At 39.3% G+C, this 23,471-nt stretch overlaps 3 protein-coding genes across 3 annotated transcripts; 2 read left to right on the top strand and 1 right to left on the bottom strand.

Moving 5' to 3' along the window:
• Positions 1 to 570: 570 nt before the first annotated feature.
• Positions 571 to 4,340, bottom strand: LOC133709988 (uncharacterized). The gene is made up of 8 exons (XM_062135957.1): positions 4,188 to 4,340; positions 3,970 to 4,067; positions 3,677 to 3,732; positions 3,478 to 3,566; positions 2,894 to 3,002; positions 2,473 to 2,486; positions 1,247 to 1,348; positions 571 to 1,167 (listed from the first exon to the last, which is right to left on the bottom strand). Exons 1-8 carry the CDS (start codon positions 4,248 to 4,250, stop codon positions 1,027 to 1,029), a joined length of 672 nt encoding a protein of 223 aa, XP_061991941.1. The 5' UTR covers positions 4,251 to 4,340; the 3' UTR covers positions 571 to 1,026.
• A 9,666-nt stretch (positions 4,341 to 14,006) lies between these two features.
• Positions 14,007 to 17,316, top strand: LOC133711571 (uncharacterized). Its single transcript, XM_062137676.1, has 2 exons — positions 14,007 to 16,963; positions 17,113 to 17,316. Exon 1 carries the CDS (start codon positions 14,007 to 14,009, stop codon positions 14,952 to 14,954), a length of 948 nt encoding a protein of 315 aa, XP_061993660.1. The 3' UTR covers positions 14,955 to 16,963; positions 17,113 to 17,316.
• A 4,979-nt stretch (positions 17,317 to 22,295) lies between these two features.
• Positions 22,296 to 23,124, top strand: LOC133711570 (uncharacterized). The gene is made up of 2 exons (XM_062137675.1): positions 22,296 to 22,947; positions 23,063 to 23,124. The coding sequence occupies exons 1-2, from the start codon at positions 22,296 to 22,298 to the stop codon at positions 23,122 to 23,124; spliced, it is 714 nt and encodes a 237-aa protein (XP_061993659.1).
• Positions 23,125 to 23,471: the final 347 nt, after the last annotated feature.

The following is a 23,471-nucleotide window of genomic DNA, read 5'->3' as shown; positions in this document are numbered from 1 at the left end:
TGAATTTACTGAAACCTTGGAATAGTGAATCTTTTCCTTAACATTAACTTTTGGTAATTTTTTTTTTGGTACCAGTTAACTTTTGTTACTTTGATGAGAATATTATTTTTAACAATGATTAGAATATTTTTTTTTTATTGTTTTTGAGAAGAGTTTTAATAGATAATGGGTGTGAAAAAAAGTTTTAAAAAATCTAAAAAAAAAAATTAATTACAAAAGAATTTAAAAACTAAAAAAAAATCTTAGCGGTCTTAACGGGTCTTTATTTTACGCGTCTCTATTTCTTGTCCCACAGGTTACATTTGCAAAGAAGTATTATCAGCTACTTACTCACTAGCATTTGATGGCCTTTTACGTAAAATATATGATCACATTTAGCAGAAGAAATACTTGGGGCCTTTGCTGAAAGACTAACACTTTTATCGCAAATGATGATTTTCACTTCGATGAATAATCTCCAGCACAGCATGAGGAGACGAACCCTACTAGGGCTTAGGAATATAATATTTTTCTCAAGGACAATATAGTAATTGGCAAATAATAATTTATAAAATTAATCTTTTTCTCCTCTGCAAATAACCACGCATAGCTTTTCATTTAGGGTGTGATAATTGAGGGGTCATGTGTTCGAATCCCATCATGATTATAAAGGGGTAGAGTTTAAAAAATTTAAAAAAAAAACTAGGTATACAAAAGATATGATTTTTTTCTTTTATGACAAAAGATTACAACAGGAAAGAAAAACCACTAACTACTCCGCTTCCTAGCTGATCCAAATGAAACGCTGGGCACACTAAAAGGGGAAGACAAGAAATCCATACTCTAGGATTCTGGTGATTATATGCTAATGTCGCCAGATGATCCAAAAGATATGAATTAGGTACACAAGGATTTACAAAATTTTCTTTTCCACCATCCCACATGAAAAGAACATTCCGATTAAGCACTCGGAAAAAGTTTTCTTCAGTCTCTTTCACATTATTTTTTTTTTTTTTACTGGGCCTGCTTAACCATCCCGTGAAAGATTCAGGTTGGCTTTTCAATTTCTGAATTCTCAAGTTCAACTATAGCATTGAATGCAAATTCATTCCCCGGAGTGAACAATGATTGGAGTTCTTCTGCTGATTGGGTGGTGTTGATCTTGTTTTCCTTCACGGTCAGATTTTCCTGAAAATTGGACCTGGGTTCTTATTTTCGCACAATTTTAAAAGAAAGACACATATAGAAGAAATTGATGTTGACTTGCCTGCTTTACATAATCAGCCATAGCAGAGCTTACTAATTCTTGTATGACAAACTTTGTGACACGCTCTTTACCAAGTATATCCAAGAGAAAGCTTTTTGGAACCTGACAGAAGTTGCCAGTTAGTGACCAAAGAACACGATCAGAGAAAATAAACTTACAGAAAAAAATGTAATTGCACAACCGCTGCGAAACAATATCACCAATCAAAATGAAAGACTTTAACATGTTGCTAGGTCTATTTATCACATAAACAGCCAAGCAACTCGAGTTCCCAATGTGGAATGTTAGTGGTGTTGGATTCTCTACAAGCAAAGTTAAACATGAAGATTTAGCCACTTTATCTTTGAGTGTGTAACCCTTAGATAACGTGCCATTATAAAAAGGTTTGCATTTCAACATGAAAATAGTACAATTTGAGAAAAGGAACAGCCTTTGTACAACAAAGGGTGCATCTATGATTCACCCAAAAAAAACAGAAGGTAGGTGTCTCTCTAAATAAAGACTCAATATGTACTTTCAAATCAACATGGTTTGATGGATAAAAATTTAAAATATCAGCTGCAATTTAAAATATTCACCCAATGATCATATAAAAGTCTACTGAGTCCTCATTCTAAGGTTCTCATTGGGGAGGCTCCCGTGCAACTAAAGCAATTTGTTTCATATGATTAAGATAGACTATATGAAACTCTGTTTTCTCTCTTTGAAGTTATGATAATACCAAAATAAGGTGATATAGGATTTTGAAATAAGGTGCTGAAAATGGAAATTTGGATAAGGTTCTTCCCTTTTTTTTTTTTTTGGGATAGCTAGGGCAATCTTAGTTTGAGACAAAGGAATAAAAATCTGTTTCTCTATGGCCGCCTCATTCTGGCGCTAGAGTGGAGACTATGTCAAACTAAGAACAGTGGAATAATTTATCAAATCTAAACTACTGAATTGGACAATTACAGTGCCATTCAACTTGTGGAGGATGCACAAACTGCCTTGGTATCAAATTCAATTATAGAATAAGAGATGAATGGTTCAGCCTACTCTGGAGAAATAATGCCATTTGCATGAACATGTTTTAACCAAAAGTTTGAACAAATCAAACACATACATTGGAAGGGTAGGAATAGCATCCTATAAGACCTATTGTATGCGGACTACATAGAGCAAGTTAAATGCAGAGGAGACATCAAATGCTAAAATCCAACGTATGGACTGAGGGTAAAGCTACTGACCTTTGATGTTTTTCCTGAAGTAGCTCCAAAGCACATGAAAAAAGAAAATTTAGTTAATACTGCTGGCAATTTTAAAAGTTGCCGACATACAGAGTTGTGAGAAAAAGAAGAAAAGAGAAACATTATCGGATAGAAATGGATGAGTTAAACCCAGATGCATTGGAGTTAATAATCCTACGCATATCATTGAGCAGAACCTTAGCAGAATTTTTTAATATCACGGTATAGCCAACTTTGAAGGGATGGTTACTCTTAAAAGATTTTTGCACAACTGCAAGATTTTATTGGGTACGCATAGAGCCATAGACTGACAGAGAAGAGCCCATTGTAGAAGTCATCCAGAAGTGTGAGCCATCAGGAATTCAGGATAAGAAGGTTCCTATCAATTGAACAATGATAGCAGAGGGCATGATTGTATTACCTCCTTTTTGTCTGCGAAATCCTGGAACTGGTGGAGCTGTGCGTGCCAAATTTGTCAAAACCTGATCAAAAACTTTTTGCGTTTCATCCCCAGCCACGTCCACTCTAACCTACCATTTGGACATCACAACAACTGGCAATATAAGGTCCCAAACCCTGACAGAGTAAATGCAAAACACAGACATAACTCCTTTTGAGATAGTGCAGATACAATCAGAATCCCAATAAATAATGAAATTGAATGGCACAACACAATCAAACAATTAATAAAAATGAAAAAAAAAAAAAAAAAAAAAAAACTCTAACCCACTCTGAACATAATAAAAATGAACCAGGCAGCTATTTTGATGAAAAGAGAACTTATTTGCAGCCCTGATGAGAGTCTTTTTAATGCTTGTTTCAAGAATTCAATCTGATTCTCTGGATACTTGAATACTGTTTCTGTTTATGGTAGACCAACAAGACAGATGTTCCTAGGAAAACTTAAAATCTTCCTTAAACAGCCTTCATGAACAACTTCAAATTATCATCATAAGGCTTAACTCAAGGTCATAATATTGGTTAAATATTTCAGTGCAAACTCACTTGTATACTATTCTCATCTTGGGACTCGACAACAATCTTTGTGGTTTTCAACTTTATCACATTTTCTTCCGCAATGGATGCTTCTAAACCTGCCACACCAAATTAACAATTATGAACACCAGAGAACAACAGGAGCAAACAGAAAGAGAGGAAACTTTAAAGGCTTTGTATAAAGTACAATTAACAGAAATAAACAGACCTGAACCGGCTGCGAATATCGGCCTGGATAAGCGTGCAATACCAATCTCATGCACACTAAAACAGAGAAAATAACCACATTAACATGTATAATTCGTTTCTCTGTCTCCTCTTTTTTGTTTGTTTGTTGTTGTTAAAGGAAGAAAACCCAGTTAGCTTTGCAGTAGCAGAAAGGCGTCTACATCAGTTTATTACTTTTACTATTATCATTGCTGCATTCAAAGTACGAACTCTCAGTCCGTCTTTAGGAAAGCTGCAAGGTAAAGTTTAGAAAAGGGGGTATGAAAAGTTTACCGAGTGAAAAGATTATGTTGAGAGCTATATGACCCCATTTTTGAGGCGGCATTTTGATAAGCAACGACACAAGTGCAGTGTTTTCTCACAGAAAAGTGCTGCAAGAAATCGAAAACGTCTCAATTGAATCACACATTTGTAGTAGACAAGAAATGCATATGAAATTGGAAGGTGAACGGTTGGAAGTTTAAGCAAAGTTGGGAGTCTGGTAAAAATACCATGGGAAGTCCAAGGGAGGGGAAATTCGACGGAACTGTTATCATCGTCGTCAACGACGCCATGGCTACTGCTGCTGCTGGCGGCTGTGTAACTTTCTGATGACAACGGGTTTTTCTGTTTTCATTATAAACAAGAGAATCTTATCCGTCGAAATACGACGCCGTCACCTCCAATTTTTTTAATTATTTTTATTTATTTATTTCTTTTTTTTTTTTTTTTTAACAAAGATTGATTTCCATTAACCACGTGGTGTGGTGTGCTGGTCGAACGACCTAGTCTGTAACCCTCAGGTCTAGAGTTCGAATCTCAGTTCCATCCTGTGGCCAGCAGATTTGAGGGACCCTTTGGGTTCGTGCGTCTATGGCAGTGGATTAGTCTGGCTTTCGCCGCAATGACGATGCATGTGCTGGGATACCACTGCATGAGTGTGTGCGTTACTAACCTAACTTCCCGATCAAAAAAAGATTGATTCAATTTACCAAACACGCTGGAGAAACTAGCTTCTTTTTCTTTTTCTTTTTCTATTTTGGAAAAAAATGTAAACAGTACTGACATTTGACCCATTAGTAATTTGATACCTCAACTTTAAAAAATATCATTTTGGTACTTGAAGTTCGGACCCCGACCCAACATTAGTACTTGGAACATTGTTGGGCGTTACAGTGTTAGTCAACTGACATATAAAGGGTAAATATGTAATTTGAGTCTCTAATGTTATTTGTTTTTTGGGTTTTTGTCAATTTACCCCATTTCTAGGGATTTTTTTCCCACTTACCCCATTAAGTTTTTTTAATTCTCCCTTACCCAAAGCACTCTAAAGAAATCTTTTCTAATACCCCATTAAGTTTTCTTTTTTGTTTTTTGTTGTTTTTTTAAAACTATTTTACCCTCACCCCTTTGTTACTTAGAGAGAGATAGAGAGAATAGAAGAGAGAGAAACCATAAGAGACTTCGCCGGAGCCCAGTCACCTGTCATTGGAATTTGGTCAACTTTCGGCGGAATCCGGTCACCGGATTCTAGCCAACTTTCGCCAGAATCCGGTCACCGATCACCGGATTACGGTCAGCGGCCGCCACCCACCGGACTTTTATGAAAACCTCGCTGGAGGTCCTCAAGGGGCAATAGACGTCTATTAGCCCCAATAGTCTATTGCCCCTTAATAGACGTCTATTGGGGGCAATAGACCTTTGGGGGAAATAGACGTCTATTGCCCCCCCAATAGAACTTTCGGTAGCCGCAATGGGAACTAATCTTCCTAAAATTAGACAAATAAAACTTTAATTAAACAAAAAAACGAAGAGATTATATAAATTTAAAAACGTCAATTGCCCTCCAATAGACGTCTATTGCACCCCTAATAGATTTGTTTTATTTTTTTAGTCTATTTGTTTGTTTTTTACCGGAAATCAAATAAACAATATTGGAGAATAAGAACGTATTTGAGAGAATAATGAGATAATTTTATTCTTCTAACAAGGAGGTATTTGTACACCAAGGTTACATATACTAACTAGGTAAGTGCTAATTACAATTAAAGGGATAATTACATTCCTAATTGCATACAATAAGTACATTCTTAATAAAATAAGAATATTCTAAATAGGATACGTTGACTCACGCTAACACTCCCCCTCAAGTTGGAGCATACAAGTCACGGATGCCCAACTTGTCAAGTGAGTCATAGAACACCTTGGTGGAAACTCCTTTAGTCAACACATCTGCTAATTGCTCTTTAGTTGGAACAAATGGAAAATCAATCAACTTCGCGTCTAGCTTTTCCTTAATAAAGTGCCTATCAACTTCCACATGCTTGGTACGATCATGTTGTACCGGATTCTGTGATATATCGATTGCTGCCTTATTGTCACAGTGTAAATTCATGGCTTGCTTAGGTTTGAACCCTAAGTCACGCAATAAATTACGCAACCATAGTAGTTCACAAACTCGATGAGCCATCCCTCTATACTCTGCTTCAGCACTAGACCTTGCTACCACCTTTTGCTTCTTACTTCTCCAAGTAACCAAGTTTCCTCCTACAAATGTAAAGTACCCTGAAGTAGATCTTCGGTCAGTAATACAACCAGCCCAATCTGCATCAGTTGTCCATTTTGAGTCATATATCTTGAATGCCTTGGTATGGAGTTCATGAATCTGAGCAAAGTCAGAATCATTGAGATACAACTCTTTCAAAGTCTTCCATATCTCAGCAGCTGTCTCGTATCCAATGATCAATTGAACTACCTCATCAGTCATTGATTTATAGAGGATGGACATCACAGACCCATTTGAGTTCTCCCACTTTCCGAACCCTAGGTCCTTCTCATCTGGTGCTTCAATTGTGCCATTCACATATCCGTCAAGCCCACACATCTGCAGTCATCATCTTCCTCCAAGAACGATAATTGGTGCCATTCAACTTAGCACCACCAAAACCCCCAGAGGAGTCTTGATTCAGAGATACCTCCACCTTTTGAACAACAACATCATCATCCTTGCCTGACCCTTGTCCTCCCATTGCAATAATAAAGCACAGTAGAATAAAAAGATGAAATTGAGTAGGCCGAAAAAAAATAATAAATAAATAAAAAAAATAAATAAAACAGTAGAGGCTTGAAGAAAAAACCCTAAAACCCAAAATCTAGGTTTAAAGGTTTGAATACTCTCAATCACAAGAACACAGACAAACAAATCCCAATTACTGGGTAGAAGAAAATTTAAGAGTAATTAAATTGAGCGAATTGAGAGCAATGAGAGAACAAAGATACAAAGTCCAATACGGATCTTTGCTCTGATACCAACTTGAGAATAAGAACGTATTTGAGAGAATAATGAGATAATTTTATTCTTCTCACAAGGAGGTATTTATACACCAAGGTTACATATACTAACTAGGTAAGTGCTAATAATTACAATTAAAGGGATAATTACATTCCTAATTGCATACAATAAGTACATTCCTAATAAAATAAGAATATTCTAAATAGTTGACTCACGCTAACACAATCTATGTGCATTGCGCGTGAGAATTCTTTTTCTTTTACACATTCGCCAAAAAATTTTTTTGCATGGTGTTAAGATGGTAACTGATAAATGTTTTTTGATTAAAGCCTGTGCATTTAATGCGATTACAAAAAAAATATATATCCCTTAGCTCTTTTTTTTCTTTTACTGCAACGACCCATATATTAAATTTTGTGTTATTGAGGAAGGCTATTCTCAAAGTGGAATGCTATTTGCACACACAAAACCACGGTCAAAGAGCTTTCTTTAGCTCAAGATGAATGGATAATGGGTCGTAAAGTTGAGTGTGGTACTTGACAGAATTTTAACTTGTTAGAGAGAAAATCATACTTTAAATTATGTAATTGTTTCTTTAGTCTCCCTCTCCCTGTATAAATTTCTTATTCAATTTTGTTCCTTTGCCTGTCACTACACCAAAATAAAAGATTACATACAATTTCGTAAACCAATACAAATTGTCTCCAGTTATACACAGTATGTACGTAAGTAGGGATAAAAGGAAAAATCTTTCACAAATTAGGACTATGAAAGAACATGAAAATCTTTCTCAGAAAAGCTAATTAAAAAGATTCAATTGCTCAATTGGTTCACCCAAGTAGGATCCAAATTACAAATCGCACATCCACCACATATTTTTTGAACATTTTACGTAGTGGCAGCCGTCTGAGCAGCCAAGTCTTCTCTTATTCCCATCTGCAATGGACAGCTCAATACTTTTTACTCGAGAAGGAACACTCAAGGCTTTGTACCCTTAGAGATGCTGAACACATTACTGAGCCATGGAAGACGTAAATAATCACAACCCTGAATATATGCTTCTCCCTATCAATGACTTAAATACGTCCACCGTGTCTTGTGTCTTCCACCAGTGACCACGACAACATTCCCATCATCAAACTGAAGGAATGAAACTGTTTTGAGATCCTGTTATGACTTAAGATGACCATTGTTTGTACCCACATTTACATGTTCACTCGGACATAGCTAATGTGCATGGTTATTGAATGACTTCTAATTACAATGAGCCGCTCAACAAGTAATTGGGCCAATAGCCAGAAATGTTGGCCAATGAGTAAGTGGACAGTTCAGTTGGTCCAAGACGAGTTAGACAAAGCTAGCCTTTTGGTTATCGGTTGGCTCGTAGTCACCAATTCGAAAAGAGATTTATTGACTAAAAGCCAATCGGCCAATTGCTCAAATCACTCAAGTCAGATTCCAACTTGGACTCAGTAACTTGGAAAGAAAGCAGCCGATTGACAGAGAAGGCCGATAAGTGATAAAGATGAAATTTGATCAAGTTAGTATTTCAGTCGAATTGAAGTTCGTTAGCCGATAAGGAGAGTTCAATCCAAGATAGTCTACTTCAAGGTTAATTACAGCCGTTGATGACGACCATCAGAGCCGATCAGGATAGAGTCCAGCGTCAAGTCAGCCGACGATAAGTATTGGAGCCAAATCAAAATAGAGTCTCTGAGCCAAGAGGAGGCCGAATTCCACTCAACTTCAAAGAGTCGAGAGATCAGTTCAAGTCACAGAGCAGCCAATATAAATAGAAGCATAGACAGAAGACACAACTCCAGAAACTCAAGTCATCGAGCTTTTCTCTTTCATTTTACCTTTTGCTTAGGTATAATTTCCTTATGTTCCGTAGTTAGTTTGCTCTGCTAGTTACAATTCCAGTTACTTTACTTTCCTTGTAGCCTAGTATCGATTTTGAATTGTTCTCTTTGTTTTCTTTCAAACAATAGTTAATAATTTTCAGCCATTCCAGATTTCAGTATTACTGTTATTATCTTTTATTTGCTCCTTACTGTCTTTATGATTTACTTGTTTGATCATGTTATTTACTGTTCGTAGTCGCATAATAGCTATCAATCTTGAGAATTATATTCATTACGAGTTCACTTTTATAGTTACATGTTATTACTTGGACCCAATTGACTTAAGCCCTGTGACCAGACAATTCGTATTCACTCACACTATTACAACCACACCCAATTCACCTGACCTTCAGCCATCAAGTCCTTGATCCAAAGGCAGCGAACTATCGGCCGAGAATCAGTTCCTTCCTCGGCCAACAATTGCTTGATAAGTCAGAACTATATCTACTACATCCACAATTGCACACTTGGCCTTCTGGCCGTGTGTTGGCACGCCCCGCAAACTATTCATCGAGAAGGACATTTGTTCCTTGATCTCTCGGCTATCTAGGCCGAAGTGATTTTCAGAGGCAACATATTTTGGCACGCCCAGTGGGACACAAGATTACTAATTGTTTAGTAAGGTTGAATGCAAGGGAAGGAGGTTAGTTAACAAAAGAAAGACAACCCATACAGTGTAAACAGGGGAAAGAAGTGTCTTCGGTGCGGAGAGTCTGGACATAATTCAACTTTTTGTCTATTACGGCCGAAGCTCGATCTTACTCCAATCAGAATGTCACTCGAGTCAAGTGGGAATGGAACTTTATATTCTTCATCGGCAAAGCAATTAGCCGATGAACGTAGGGCTCAAGAAGCAGCAAAGACTACAGCAGCCGAACTAGCCGCAAGGCAGGAGGCTACACAAGCAGCGGCAGCCGACGCCGCTGCAAGGCAAGAAGACATGAGACGAGCGGCCGCCAGCTTTGGCTAGACAATCTACTGACAGTTCGTCTAGAGGAGCGACCACTTAATGATTTTCAGAGTGCCTCAAACAGTGCAACCACTCCCGGTGCTATCATATATGCAGCACGAGATGGGAGTATACGAGATACTGTGAAAGCTGATTATTTAGAACCCGCCGGAGTGTCAGCCGAATATACGTATAAAGTATTGAATGAGGTCATTAAATTACAGACGAAAGAAATCATCGCTCGGGGAGAAATCAACAATAGAACTTTGGTAGATCAGTTAGCAACTGTTTTGGGAGAGAATACTAACCGATCAATTGGAGGATTGCAAACGTCTCTTGAACAACTGAACCAAACAATGGCTGCTATGGTGAATGGTCAGAACACTTTGCAAACCTTGCTTGTACAAAATCAACAAGGCCAACTCAACCAAGCACTTCAACTTCCGTGGCAGCTAGCTCATGCTTATATTCCACAGCCTCAGGCTCAATTTCCGATTGGTGGACAGCCGTTTCAAGCTCAACCTCAATTTGGCATGGCCAACAATTATATGCAACAGCCGATGAATAACAACAACGGTTTAGGAGGACAAAATTCACCTAGGAATGGGTTGACAGTCGAAGAAATTAGAAGAATCGAATGAACTGTAGGGCCGGCTCCTAGAAGAACGACCAGGCCAAGATACACCAAACCGTATCAGGAAAGGGTTGAAAACAGAGATTATCCGAGGGGATTCAAATTTCCTGACTTTCCTCTCTTCAATGGAGATGATTATCAATCAACTATAGCACATATTTCTCGGTTCACAGCACGATGTGCCGAACACTTTAGAGATGATGACTTGAAGCTAAAGTGGTTTTAAAACTCATTGACCGGCCCTGCACATGCGTGGTAGATTAACTTGGCTCCTAATTCTATTCAAAACTGGGCCGACATGGAAAGAGCTTTCCATGAGCAATTCTATCGAGCTGAACCAGAAGTCACAATTGCCGATTTGGCAAAGATGTATCAAGAAGCACATGAATCAGCCCAAGATTTCTTAGATAGATTTAAGGCCGCGAGAAACAAGTGCAGTGTTAATTTGGGGGAGCTAGAGTTTGTTCGGATAGCTCAACAAGGTCTAAATTACGAGTTGCGCAAGAAATATGAAGGAGTTGATATTAGGGACATCTTTGAACTAACCACTAGCGTGGCTAGATATGAGGCAATCATTAGAGAAGAAACTCAAGCCAGGTCAGCCTCAAAGGGAACTTATTATAAGAACCCTACTGTTCATGCTGTGGAGGCCAATTTCGAAGGTTTGAAGGTCGAGGTAGAAGATTCGGCCGACATTAATGTTGCCGAACTGTTTGTAAACAAGCTAGTGGTTTGTAAAGCCCTTGTAAAGCCAACAAACCCAATCAAGGATAAACCTCAGCCGATAACCTACCATACCAAAGATGGCACACCTTTAAGATTGACACCCACCCGCACTTACACTTTTGACATCACAAAGGCCGACATAATTTTTGATCAACTTCTTGCTGAGAAAGTAATTAAATTACCAAACGGCCATGTTATACCTAAGGCCGATGAAATTAGAAATAAGTCTTATTGTAAATTTCACAATTCATGGAAGCATTCTACTAAGAATTGTGTGGTTTACCGTGATGCTTTGCAGGATCTCATCAAAAAAGGAAAGCTGAAGTTTCCTGAGATGAGCAAACCGGATCAACTTTTTGATACCGACCATTTTCCAGTCAACATGGTGTACGTCAACTTCTTAAGAGGTCACAGGAGGACTTGGCCGAATATGAACTTGTCTGATCCTAGGGCCCGTAGGAGGTATATGTTTCGTGACCATAGGAGGGAGCCAGTTTATGATAGCCAGGATGAGGATGCGTATAATATGACTATGCCACCGGCTTTGAAGGCCTCATCGTCATCTACTTCGAAAGCACCGCCAGCTAGTGCTGTGATTCTGTGCAGCCGTTGCAACTGTGAAGTAACCCTCAGTAATCTTCTGCAAATCAAGAACCAAGAGTTAGCTACTGATCAACAGGTAAAGCCTGAGTTAAAAGATCCAACTAATTGTGAAGAAAGTAAGAAAAGAGACACAGGAGGGAAACATGCTGGCAATGAATTGGGGACTCCCACGGCCAATTTAGCTGAGGATGAAGTACTTAAGCTCTTTGGCCCTCACAGTCCCAAGGAATTTTATCAGGGACAGCAAACTTCCCAAAGTGTTTTTAAGAGGATAAAGGAATCTGAAAACGCCGAAAGCGGACGACTTTCGGTGAGGAGGAGGTTGACTTTTGAGGATGATGATCTTGAGGGGAATGCTGCTGACAGTTACACTGGCCGACGAGTTTTGACCAAGATGATCGATTTTATGACCAAGATTACTTTGCTAGAAATAGAGGACGTAGACCTTATAGGACATATCGGCCACCAGTTACTCATGACAATAGGTGGTATGGCCGAGCGGCCAGAGATCAGCCGTTTTCCCCTTTGACAAAAACTCAAAAGAGACGCATGCAAAGGGAAGTGGCGGCCGTAAGGCAGCAAGGGTCAGAAGGGTAGGAAATCAGATGCTTAACTGAAGCAGATAACAGAGAAGCCCCCATAATAAGAGAGGACTTTCATAAGGATTCAGGAGAACCTATGGAACTTGAGACCATCGGTGACCAGTTTGAAAATGTTCTTAGCTTCCTAAAGCTATCTCATCTGCGGTTTACTGAAGGAGGGGTTAAGGTCTTCAAACATCTCAACCCTCCATTTAAATTGGCTGAATTAGAAACAATGAGAAAGTTCCATAAGAAACATTCAGCCCTTGTAATCTATGGGCTTCCGAGGAGCCAAGATTATATTCTCAATACTAGGGGTGGGCACTTGAACCCGGAAAACCGAACCCTACCCGGTCCCGTCCCGAAAACTGCCGGGACGGGACGGGTTTGAAACTTCAAATTTTACTATTTAGGCCCGTCCCGTCCCGTCCCGTTTTAACGGGACGGGTTTCGGTTTGGTTCGAAGAAATCCCTCAAAGGCCCGACCCGTCCCGATGTATTAAAACTTATTTTATTTTCCTTATTTTTCAATCGGTTTTTGACCTAATCTGCAACTCATTCGGTCATTCCTCTCGAAGTCTCGAGTCTCCACCTTTCCTTCACTACTTCAGGCTCTCGGTCATTCCTTCACCTTTCCTTCACTACTCATTCGGTCATTCCTCTCGGTTTTTGACCTAATCGGCAACTCATCCGTTCACCGACTGAGGGTTCCCAATTCTGCAATTCTCCTCCACTCCTCCAGGCTCCATCAATTCAGCTCATAAGCATCACCGAGACACCGACCCATTCCCAATTTCCCAAAGTTCCTACCTTCCTGGTCACCGAGACTGCAAATGTAAGCCATGGATTCTTAGTTTCTTACAGTTTTGCAATTTATACTTTATAGACAAACTTCGATTTCATTGCCGATGGTTTTGCAATTTTGATTTGTTTGATTGGGATTGTGAGATTACATGTGTAGGATTAGCCGATTAGGAGTTCAATTTGTTCGATTGGGTTTGTGAACTTACAGTTGAGTTCGTGAAGATCGATTGGGTCAGTGGGTTTTGTGAAATTTGTTCGATTGGGTCAGTGGGTTTTGTGAGTTGCAAATCTTGTGTCTGACTGGTTGCAGTCTATAGTTTTCTGAATTTTGCAAATCCTGAATTTTGTTTTGTAGTCTATAGTTTTCTACCTTCAAGAAGCTGATGGCTAAGGGGAAGAAAACTGCTCCAAATCCAAGAGCAAAACCAATGTATGTCCAGCTCCAAATCCAAGAGCAAAAGGCAAGGGAAAGCTTGGGGCAGCTAGTAATGTGATAGATGTTTGAACTTTGTTCAATTCATTTAGTTGTGTGCATATTTTCAATGAAGTGTCAAATTGTGAACTGTAATGGATTATTAAATTATGCAGATTTGGACATTTGGTCTTCTTTCAGTTCTTTGAGTTGCAGTTTGCTTATTATATCATGTTTTTCTTCTTGTTTAGGTTTAGTTGCAGCTTGCTTTAATGGAAATGTAGAAATGCATTAGCTTTAGTTGCAACTTGCTTTGATACTTTGGTCTTCTTTGAGTTGTAGCTTGCTTTAATGGAAATGTAGAAATGCAAAACAGGGAAATTGATGAAATTGCAGGAGATTTTTTTATTTTTTTTTCCTTTCGGGATGTCCCGGTCCCGTCCCGATCCCGTCCCGGTCCCGTTCGGGTTCGGGATGATCGGGATCAATTCTCAAAAAGTGCCAGTCCCGTCCCGTCCCGTCCCGAGTTTTATTTCCTGGTCCGGGACCGGGATCACCAGAATTTCGTCCCGTCCCGTCCCATGCCCAGCCCTACTCAATACAATAATAGCAAATTCTGATGCAGATCATGCTCTGATTCGGCAGGGTTTCCATAGCCGATTCATTACTCCTGGTTTGAAAGCCTTGTATCAAGCACATCGCAAAGGAATCCAAAAGAAGGATATAGTCGCTCAAATTCCAGTTTCAGAAGCTGACGTTCATTTCCTTAAATGTTTTCATAGAAGTCACTCGGCTGAGGAAACCTATGGTATAACGCCAAAAGAGGTCCAGCTCGCAAGAGAACTTGATGATTATTTAGAGAAGAAAGACTTTGCAATTGAAGAGCAAGCGAAGGCTGATGCCAGAGCTAAGAATATTGAACAACATAAGGAAATACAGAAGGCGGCTAAGGATAAGACGTCAAATGGGAAAATCCCCACCATAAGAGTACAGAGAGGACAGGATCCGCCGTTCTCAAATCAAGATCTGGGGATGATGAAGAAATATCATAGGATGTATTCAGCATTGGCCACGTATGGCCTAACTGAGGAGGAAAGCACGATGATGAAGATATTGGAAAAGGATCTGTCTTCAGAGTCATACCTCATCAATGAGGATTCTAGCATCGGCTTAAAGATCAGTTATCAGGCAATGATGGAGAACTGTAAGATCGAAGCCAATACTGATAACTTGCCTATTTTCGATTCTGACCTTACTTACCTTCGCACTTACCATAAACAACATTTGGCTGCTAAGATATATGGATTCACATCCGCCGAGAGCAAATTATTGGACAATTTGTCCAAATACTTGAGGGCTCGTGCAATTGAGTAGCAAGCCGAGACAGAAAAGGCATCCACCAAGGTAACAACTGGGGCCATTGAAGAATTAAAGAAAGACCAAGCTAGTCTCAGTCAGCAGTTGAAGGATGAGGAAATGGTAGAAGGTGCTGCCACGAACAATGGCAAGCAGGACGATTTTGGAGACGATGGTGATGAGGAAGTCGATTATGGGGAAGAGGAAGAACAAGGTGATTATGAAAATGAAACTGGAATCGACTACGACATAGGAGACGATACAACTTTCGATATAGAAACCTTATCCCCATTTTACAAAGGCGAGGTCGCCTTTGGAAAAGGAGAAGGCAATACAATGGACATCAACATGGTTTATGTCTTACCTTCAGAACTCAAAGCTTAACCAGGTCAGTCAAATGAACTGATCGGCGACTTTATTGCCGATCAACATCCTCGATTTGAGATTGATGAAGTTGATGCCCAGTTGAAGGATGAGGGAGGCCGTGTGGTACTCACAAAACCAACGGCCAAAATGGCTCAACATTTGAAGCCGTTATACATCACGGCTTACATAGAAGGATATCCGATAACGAAAGTTCTGGTAGATAATGGCGTAGCAGTTAATGTGTTACCTACAACCGTCATGAAGAAATTAAGCAGAACTGAATCCGATTTGCTTCCTTCAGACATTACAGTGAGCAACTTCTCTGGAGGGAAGAGCAGGCCAAGAGGTATCCTCCCACTCGATGTCACCATAGGGGAAAAGACAAACATGACAGCTTTCTTCGTGGTCTATTCATCTGCTCATTACAATGCATTGCTTGGCCGCGATTGGATTCACCAGAACATATGTGTACCTTCTTCCCTGCATTAAGTTTTGATCTTCTGGCATGGAGACAAAATTGAGGTCATTCCAACAGACAATAACCCATTTCAGGCATCCACCAATGTAGTGGAAGCAAGGTTTTACGAGGATGATATTGGTTATTTCACTTTCAGTGGATGAGATAGCAAGGGCCGACCTACCCAAGTTACGGCCCAGAAGATTGTCAACCTAGGGAGTGAGGATGTTTTGCAAGACATAGAGCGTCCAACCTTGGTTGACCTATTCAAGGAAAATATCAATGTCTTGAGACCTAAGGTCTCTAGAAAGAAAGGCCGCAATCCGATCTATTTTCGGACGTTTGCTGGCCTATTGGGCCGACAGGACTACGTACCAATAACTCGGCCATCAACTTGATGGAATACATTACAGAACAACAGGAAGAAGAACTGCAGTTGGAAGATATCGGCCTAGCGTCGGCCGAATTAGAAGATACTGAAGCCGAAACTCAAGATCCCGTAGATCAAATTAACTTAGGAGACGAGGATAACTAGGGCTAGCATTTTCAGCCGAGTCAAACCAGCCAGCCGTGTTCGAGCCGAGCCAAAGAATTCGGTAGCCGAACTATTGGTACGGTATTACTGAACCGAGGTATAGATGACGGTACGGTATTGGTTCTGATTTTTAAAAAAATACGGTATACCGTACCGAACCGTATATAATATATATTATTTATTTATTTATATATTTTTTATATCTATTGATCTGAACCGTTGATTATTAATAGTTTTATTGCATATTAAATTATAACCGTTGGATTAAACTAAAACTTATGAAACCCTAAGGGTGGATTCAGAAAGATCATTCAGTCCCTCGCAGCCTCACTATCGAGTCTCTCTCAGACTCAAACCCTCTCCACCTCTCGTTGACTCGATCTCTCCTTCGAAGCCCAAACTATCCAAGAATCAAACACAGAAACTATCCACCTCTCGTCTATGGCCGGTGAGTCTTCCCTTTTGGTTAATTTTTGTTTTAATTTTAGTTAGTGAATCATCTGCTCTTGGATTCATTCAATTCATGTTCTAAGTTGAGTGATTTCTAATGTTTTTGTTGTTTTGCATCTTGCTTGCTGATGTTGAATCTCAAGTGGATTCGATCTCTGTTGCCACTAATCTCAACTGAAATCGAATCGGTCTCTTTCAAGTGAATCGATCTCTGTTGCTGTGAGTTCTGAACCCATTACTTTATTTTTTTTGTCTGAATCGATCTCTGCAGGGTCTCTCAATTATGTGATGTTCTAGGTTTTCACGTTTTGGTGATTAACTAATTCTGGGCTTTTTTTTTTGTTTGGGTCTTTGCTTTTGGATATCAGGTCCCGATTGGCATTGCTTTTAGAGATTTGGAAAGCTAAAAGCTCATAATTATTATAGAGGTGAGGTTCAGTCTGTGACTTTGTAACTTTTTTTGATAATTGATTGTTTTTGTCATTATAGAGATTGAATGTTGATATACTGATACAGAGCTCTTATTTTTGTTTGAATGTTTGATTAGGTTGCATTTTTGTGGTCCAGTTTTAATGTAATGTTTGATTAGGTTGTAATGTAATGATTATGTGGTATAGTTTTAATTTGTAATGTTTCGTACTATTAATCAGACATTTTCAAACTTAACAGTTCATGCTTCCATCATCATTGATCGAAGGTTAGTCAAACTAAGGATACTTCCTTAGTTTTGGTTCTTTTTATCTTTGCATCTTGTTGATGTGAATTGACTTAATTGAGGGAATTCTGACATTCTGTAATCAGAAATCAGTCAATGACAAGTCTTTTGTGTTATTTTTTGTTCCAATATGTTTTTTTTTTAATGTGTCTCGTACTCAATTTTTTTTTTCCAATCTTAAGCATTGAAGGCTTCAAGCTCGAGCAGAATAGGAGCATTGGAGCAAACGTTTGGAGCAAGAGGTCAGTTTATGTACCAAACTATGGAACTGTTTTTGACATTTTTGTTGAATTAGACCAATTAGTGAACAAATTTGTGAAGCATTGATGCTATGTGAACTTGTGATGTGTGAACTGTTGTTGGGTTTTGTTAATTTATGGTTTTTGTTTTCTTTCTTTTTCTGTAGCTATGGGTACACAAAGTGGAAATCTGAGTCAAACAAGTAGCTCAAGCCCTTCTATTAGTTCTGCCATGCATATAGAGTCTACTGCAGCTTTAGGGCAGTCCCCTTTAGGACCACCCACTCAAACACTCCCACCTTCAGCTTTAGGTTCAGGTTCTGGTGTTGAATCTGAACCTGGCAGTGACAACATACAACCCCCTGCTGTAATTGAGCAGAAAAGAAAAGAACCTGCTAACAAAAGTCCTCTTTGGGCACATTTTACTAGATGTAAACTCCCGAACTCAGACCAAATAGATACATGTTGGTGCACTTGTAACTATTGTAATGAGAAAGTCTTGTGTGATACTAAAAAGAATGGGATAAGCTCAATGTGGTCACATACTAGAAAATGTGGCCCTCATCCATTAAACGGAGAATCTGATCCCAAGCAGGCTAAGTTGAATAAGGATAATGTGAGTGGAGCTCCAACATACCATAAGTATAACCGGAAGAGGTGTGATGATAGGTGCATAGATATGATTATCAAGGATGAACTTCCTTTTAGGAATGTAGAGAAAGAAGGATTTCAAGCTTTCTGTAAATAATTGGAGCCATCTTGGCCAGGAATGAACAGAAAGCAGGTTGCTAAGGGTGTCTTAGATAGGTTTAATTTTGAAAAGGCTGTATTGTTGAGTCAATTAAGGGCAAATGAGACAAGGATCTCAATTACCACAGACACTTGGACATCGATCCAAAATATAAATTACTTGGTGTTAACTGCCCATTTTATGGACAGTGACTGGAAATTGCACAAAAGGATCATAAACTTTTGTACAATTACTAGTCATAAGGGAGAGGAGATTGGAAGGGTAGTAGAGTAGTGTTTGAGGCAGTGGGAGATCACTAAAGTGTTTACCATCACGGTAGACAATGCTAGCGCTAATGATGTAGCTGTGGCATACATGATGAGAAGGTTGAGGGGTTACAAGACTTTGATGTTTGGGGGACAGTTTTTACATTTAAGATGTGCATGCCACATCATAAATTTAATAGTTAGGGATGGTTTGAAGGAGTTAGAAGCTGGGATTGCTGCTATATGGAACTGTGCTAAGTATGTTAGGAGTTCATCGCAAAGACTTGACAAGTTTAGGGAGTTTGCTGTTTTGGAACAATGCAGGGCAAATGCCAATGTTCCATTAGATGTAATCACAAGATGGAATAGCACATATCTCATGCTTGAAGCTGCACTCAAGTATGAGACTGTGTTTGGAAGCATGGCTGAAGAAGATTGTCAGTTTAAAGCATATTTCGATGAAACTGACAAAAATGGCAGAAGTAGGGCTGGACCCCCATCTAATGAGGACTGGAGGAATGCACAAGTCTTTTGCTTGTTCTTGAAGAATTTTTATGAAGCTACGGTTCGGCTTAGTGCTTGGAAAAAAATCACAGCAAATATATTATTTGTTGAAATGATAACTTTGCAAACTGAGATTGACAAGGCCATGAATGCAGAAGATGAAGTTTTAAACAGGGTTGCCACTTCAATGAAGACCAAGTTCAACAAATATTGGGGAAGCTTCGAATCGGTGAACAAGATAGTCATGATAGCTAATGTTCTTGACCCAAGATACAAGCTACAGTGGGCAAAAGTAGCTATGGAAAAGGTCCATGCAAGCTATGAAACGATTAACTCAATACAAGGGGACTTGAAGAAAATATTGCTGAACATGTATGATGAATATAAGGGCAACGAAGGCAGCAACCAAACTGAACAAAGCATTGCAGAAGATTTTGGATTGGATGGGGATGACTTGGAGAACCTTGATGAAGTGAGCAGGCAAATAGCAAGGGAGAGGATGGCTGAGCAATCCCAATGCATAAGAAATGAAGTTGATCAATATTTATCGGATAGGTATGTGAGCCTCTTCGCAAAGAATTTTGAAATTCACAAGTGGTGGAAGGCCAATGAGCAAACCTATCCAGTCCTATCAAAGCTAGCAAAGGATATTTTTGCTATTCCATGCTCAACAGTGGCTTCGGAGAATGCATTCACTTTAGGATCAAGAGTGGTGGATCCTTTTAGAGCTTCATTGACACCAAAAATGGTGGAAGCCCTTGTTTGCACTTCGGATTGGTTAAAATCTGATCCCCCAAACTTCTATAAAGATCCCACTGAAGATGTTCTTGAGATGTACCACACTTTGGAGGAACTTGAGAGGGGTAAGCCACTGAAAATGTGGATTTTCTTATTCATAACTGAGCAAGCATAATATTGTTATTAACCTCTTTTTTATTCTTTTGCAGATAATGCTTTTAATCAGGGAATTGATGCATCATCAACTAACAGTACCACTTCTGTTCAAACTGATGTCTAGCACTCTAGCAGCCTACAGGTGCTTGTAAGGTATGCAGCTGTCTAATTCCATCTCTAACTAGCTTGTTTTAATTATTGTATGTTTGTAAAGTTAAAGTAGTTGTTCGACACTTTGACTTGCTTCAAACCTAATCGAGATTATAACTTATAAGTGATGCAGTCTTCTCTTAAGTGTTATTAGATTTTTGGTTCATTGCTGAGCTTCGTTGACACCAAATTTCATGTGTTTGGCAGCATTGCAGTTTGACAGATTGCAGATTGCAGAATTTTGGTTCAACTGCTACTGTCTATTTAATGTTTTGTTTAATTCCCTTGTTTCTTCACATGAACTTTCAATTTAGTTATTCATATTATTGTACATTTTTATGAACTTTTTCAGTGAAGTGATTTTATGAACTATGAATTGGAATTTCTGAATTTGTATAAAGTATGAAGTATGAACAATTAAGTGATGAAATGATGCAATGAAGTTGATGTATCATGAATGAGAGTTATATACTTATTTTTCTACTTATTGGTCTGGGCTTTTTAAAATTACAGGTGAAATGATTGGAATTTTGGCCCAATCAGTCAAGTTGGTTGGAGGCCCAACCAACCGATACCAACCAAGTCTCTCGGTATACCGATAAGTTGGTATACCGACTTAGGTGGCCGGTAGTGGTTCTCCATTTTATCATTTTATGTACCAAACTAGGTCGGTACGGTACATGGTTTTGGGCCTGCGGCTCTGGTACCGAACCGAGTCCAGCCCTAAGGATAACCCTCGGCTGATCTCTATTAGTAGACTTCTCGAACCAGAACTACGAGCAGCGATGGAGGCATTATTACGAGAATACAAGGATTTTTTTGCATGGGAGTACCATGAAATGCCTGGGCTAGATAGAAGTTTAGTAGAACATGTATTACCTCTTAGAGACGATTGTACACCTTATAAACAAACTCCTCGGCGATGTTCCGCCGAGGTACAAATTGAAATGAAAGAAGAAATTGAAAGATTGTTACATGCTAAATTTATTAGACCTGCTAGATATGTGGAATGGGTTTCTAACGCTGTACTTGTAAGAAAGAAAAATGGCAAGATGAGAGTATGCGTTAACTTCAGAAACTTGAATTTGGCAACTCCAAAAGACGAATATTCTATGCCAATGGCCGATCTCTTAATTGATGGAGCGGCCAAACATGAAATATTATCTTTCATGGATGGTCATGCCGGCTATAATCAAATATTTGTAGCCAAAGAGGATGTACATAAAACCGCCTTCAGGTGCCCAGGATTTGTTGGAACCTTTGAATGGGTAGTGATGCCTTTCGGTTTAAAGAATGCCGGAGCGACTTATCAAAGGGCCATGAACGCCATTTTTCATGATTTAATTTGCAAAACTGTGGAGGTGTACATAGATGATGTAGTTGTTAAATCAAAAACCCGATCGGGACATCTAGCCGATCTTGAGCAAACATTCAAACATATGCGAAAACATAAACTTAAAATGAACCCCAAGAATAAGGCTAAAGCCATTATCGACGGGGAATTGAGGTCGACAAAAATAAGGCTAAAGCCATTATCGACGCACCTGCTCCTTAGAACAAAAAACAGCTACAATTATTCCTTGGTCAGGTTAATTTTCTTAGGCGATTCATCTCTAACTTGGCCGGTAAACTTCGGCCTTTCTCTTCTCTACTTAAGTTGAGAATTAGAGATGAATACAAGTGGGAGCCAAAACACCAAAAAGCTTTCGACGAACTCAAGAAGTATCTAACACAACCCCCAGTGTTAGTACCTCCACAGAAATGAAAGCCGCTGAAGCTCTATATCGCGGCCACAGCTGACTCAATTGGGAGCATGTTGGCTCAAGACAATGATCAAGGAAAGGAACAAGCCATCCATTATTTGAGCAGAATCCTCACCCCAGTTGAGATAAGATATTCGCCGGTTGAAAAACTGTGCCTCGTGCTATACTTTTCGGCGATTAAATTATGACATTATATGTTACCATCAATTGTTCACATAATTTCACAAACGGATTTAATTAAATACATCCTGACTCGGCCGATCATCAAAGGCCGAATCGGAAAATGGACAATGACACTTTCTGAATTTACTTTCAAATACGTGGCTCAGAAGTCTGTCAAAGGCCAGGTATTGGCTCAATTTCTTACCGACCACCCTTCTGTTGAAATTGAAGATATGGAGAACGTTGAAATAGAAACTGCACAAGTCGGCCAGATGTATCACGAGCCTTGGCTACTATATTTTGATGGCTCAAGCACCAGTGACTCCGTCGGGGCAGGGATAGTGATTGAATCTCCAACCGGCCAAAAGCATCAATATGCCTTCAAACTGGACTTTAACTACACAAATAACCAGGCTGAATATGAAGCCTTAATAATTGGTCTGGAAGTATTGGAAGAGCTTAAAGCAACACGAGTTAAGGTGTTTGAGGACTCCCTGCTAATCATCAATCAAATGCTCCAGGTTCTTAGATGTTCAAATCTTTCGCTGGCCACTTATTATGCCGCAGCACAACAATTGCTTAGTTGTTTTCATGATGTGGAATTTCACCATCTGCCGCGAGAACTCAATCGTGAAGCGAATGAAATGACTCATATTGCTTCTGGTGTCAGCATCCCGGAAGGCCAGACTAACAAAATCATCACAATTGAGAGAAAATCGTTGCCATCTTTGGCCGAGAGAGGTTTGCCGGCCGATGTCTTTGAGCTTGACGTACCACTTGGTGATTGGAGATTTTACATAATCCAACACCTTTTGATGAAAACTGATGGAGGTGGGAGTCGAAAAATCAAAATGTTGTCTAGCAAATTCACTATTAAAAATGCTGAATTGCTAAGAAAAAGTCCTGATGATGACCTCCTTCTTCATTGCCTTGGCTCTGAAGATGCTCAGCTCGTAATGGCTGAAGTTCATGAGGGTATTTGCGGAGCACACCAGGCTGGGATAAAAATGAGGTGGTTAATTAGGAGACTGATAAGAGCATTTTAATGCGACATTTTAATATTTAACTCCCCATATTTTGCTTACTTATTTCCTTAAATAAATCAATTTTAATTTAGTTTCTATTTTCAGGTCCCATGGAGCAAATGGAGCTGAAATGAGCTTAAAAGAGAAAGAAAAGCTAGAGGACGTTGGGAGAAGAGTCCTGGAGGCACTAGGAAACCACATAGCTTAAAGATGACACATGGAGGCCCAAGAATCTTCTGGATTAATTTGGATTTTCTGCAAATGGATGAAGCCCATTGG

Source organism: Rosa rugosa, chromosome 5 (genome assembly GCF_958449725.1).
Source record: "Rosa rugosa chromosome 5, drRosRugo1.1, whole genome shotgun sequence".
In the NCBI taxonomy this organism is placed as follows: Eukaryota; Viridiplantae; Streptophyta; class Magnoliopsida; order Rosales; family Rosaceae; genus Rosa; species Rosa rugosa.
The sequence above is the reverse complement of the archived record's forward strand: the minus strand, read 5'-3'. Positions and strand labels throughout refer to the sequence as shown.

What these genes read in the sequence shown, in the direction of transcription:
- LOC133709988 (XM_062135957.1), bottom strand. Translation starts at nt 4,250, where the DNA reads ATGGCGTCGTTGACGACGATGATAACAGTTCCGTCGAATTTCCCCTCC. An exon ending in CCTCCCTTGGACTTCCCATG is followed by an intron (nt 4,068 to 4,187) that starts GTATTTTTACCA and finishes GATTTCTTGCAG; the next exon opens with CACTTTTCTGTGAGAAAACA. An exon ending in GATATTCGCAGCCGGTTCAG is followed by an intron (nt 3,567 to 3,676) that starts GTCTGTTTATTT and finishes TTGGTGTGGCAG; the next exon opens with GTTTAGAAGCATCCATTGCG.
- LOC133711571 (XM_062137676.1), top strand. Translation starts at nt 14,007, where the DNA reads ATGTCCCGGTCCCGTCCCGATCCCGTCCCGGTCCCGTTCGGGTTCGGG.
- LOC133711570 (XM_062137675.1), top strand. Translation starts at nt 22,296, where the DNA reads ATGACACTTTCTGAATTTACTTTCAAATACGTGGCTCAGAAGTCTGTC. An exon ending in TGAGCTTGACGTACCACTTG is followed by an intron (nt 22,948 to 23,062) that starts GTGATTGGAGAT and finishes TGAATTGCTAAG; the next exon opens with AAAAAGTCCTGATGATGACC.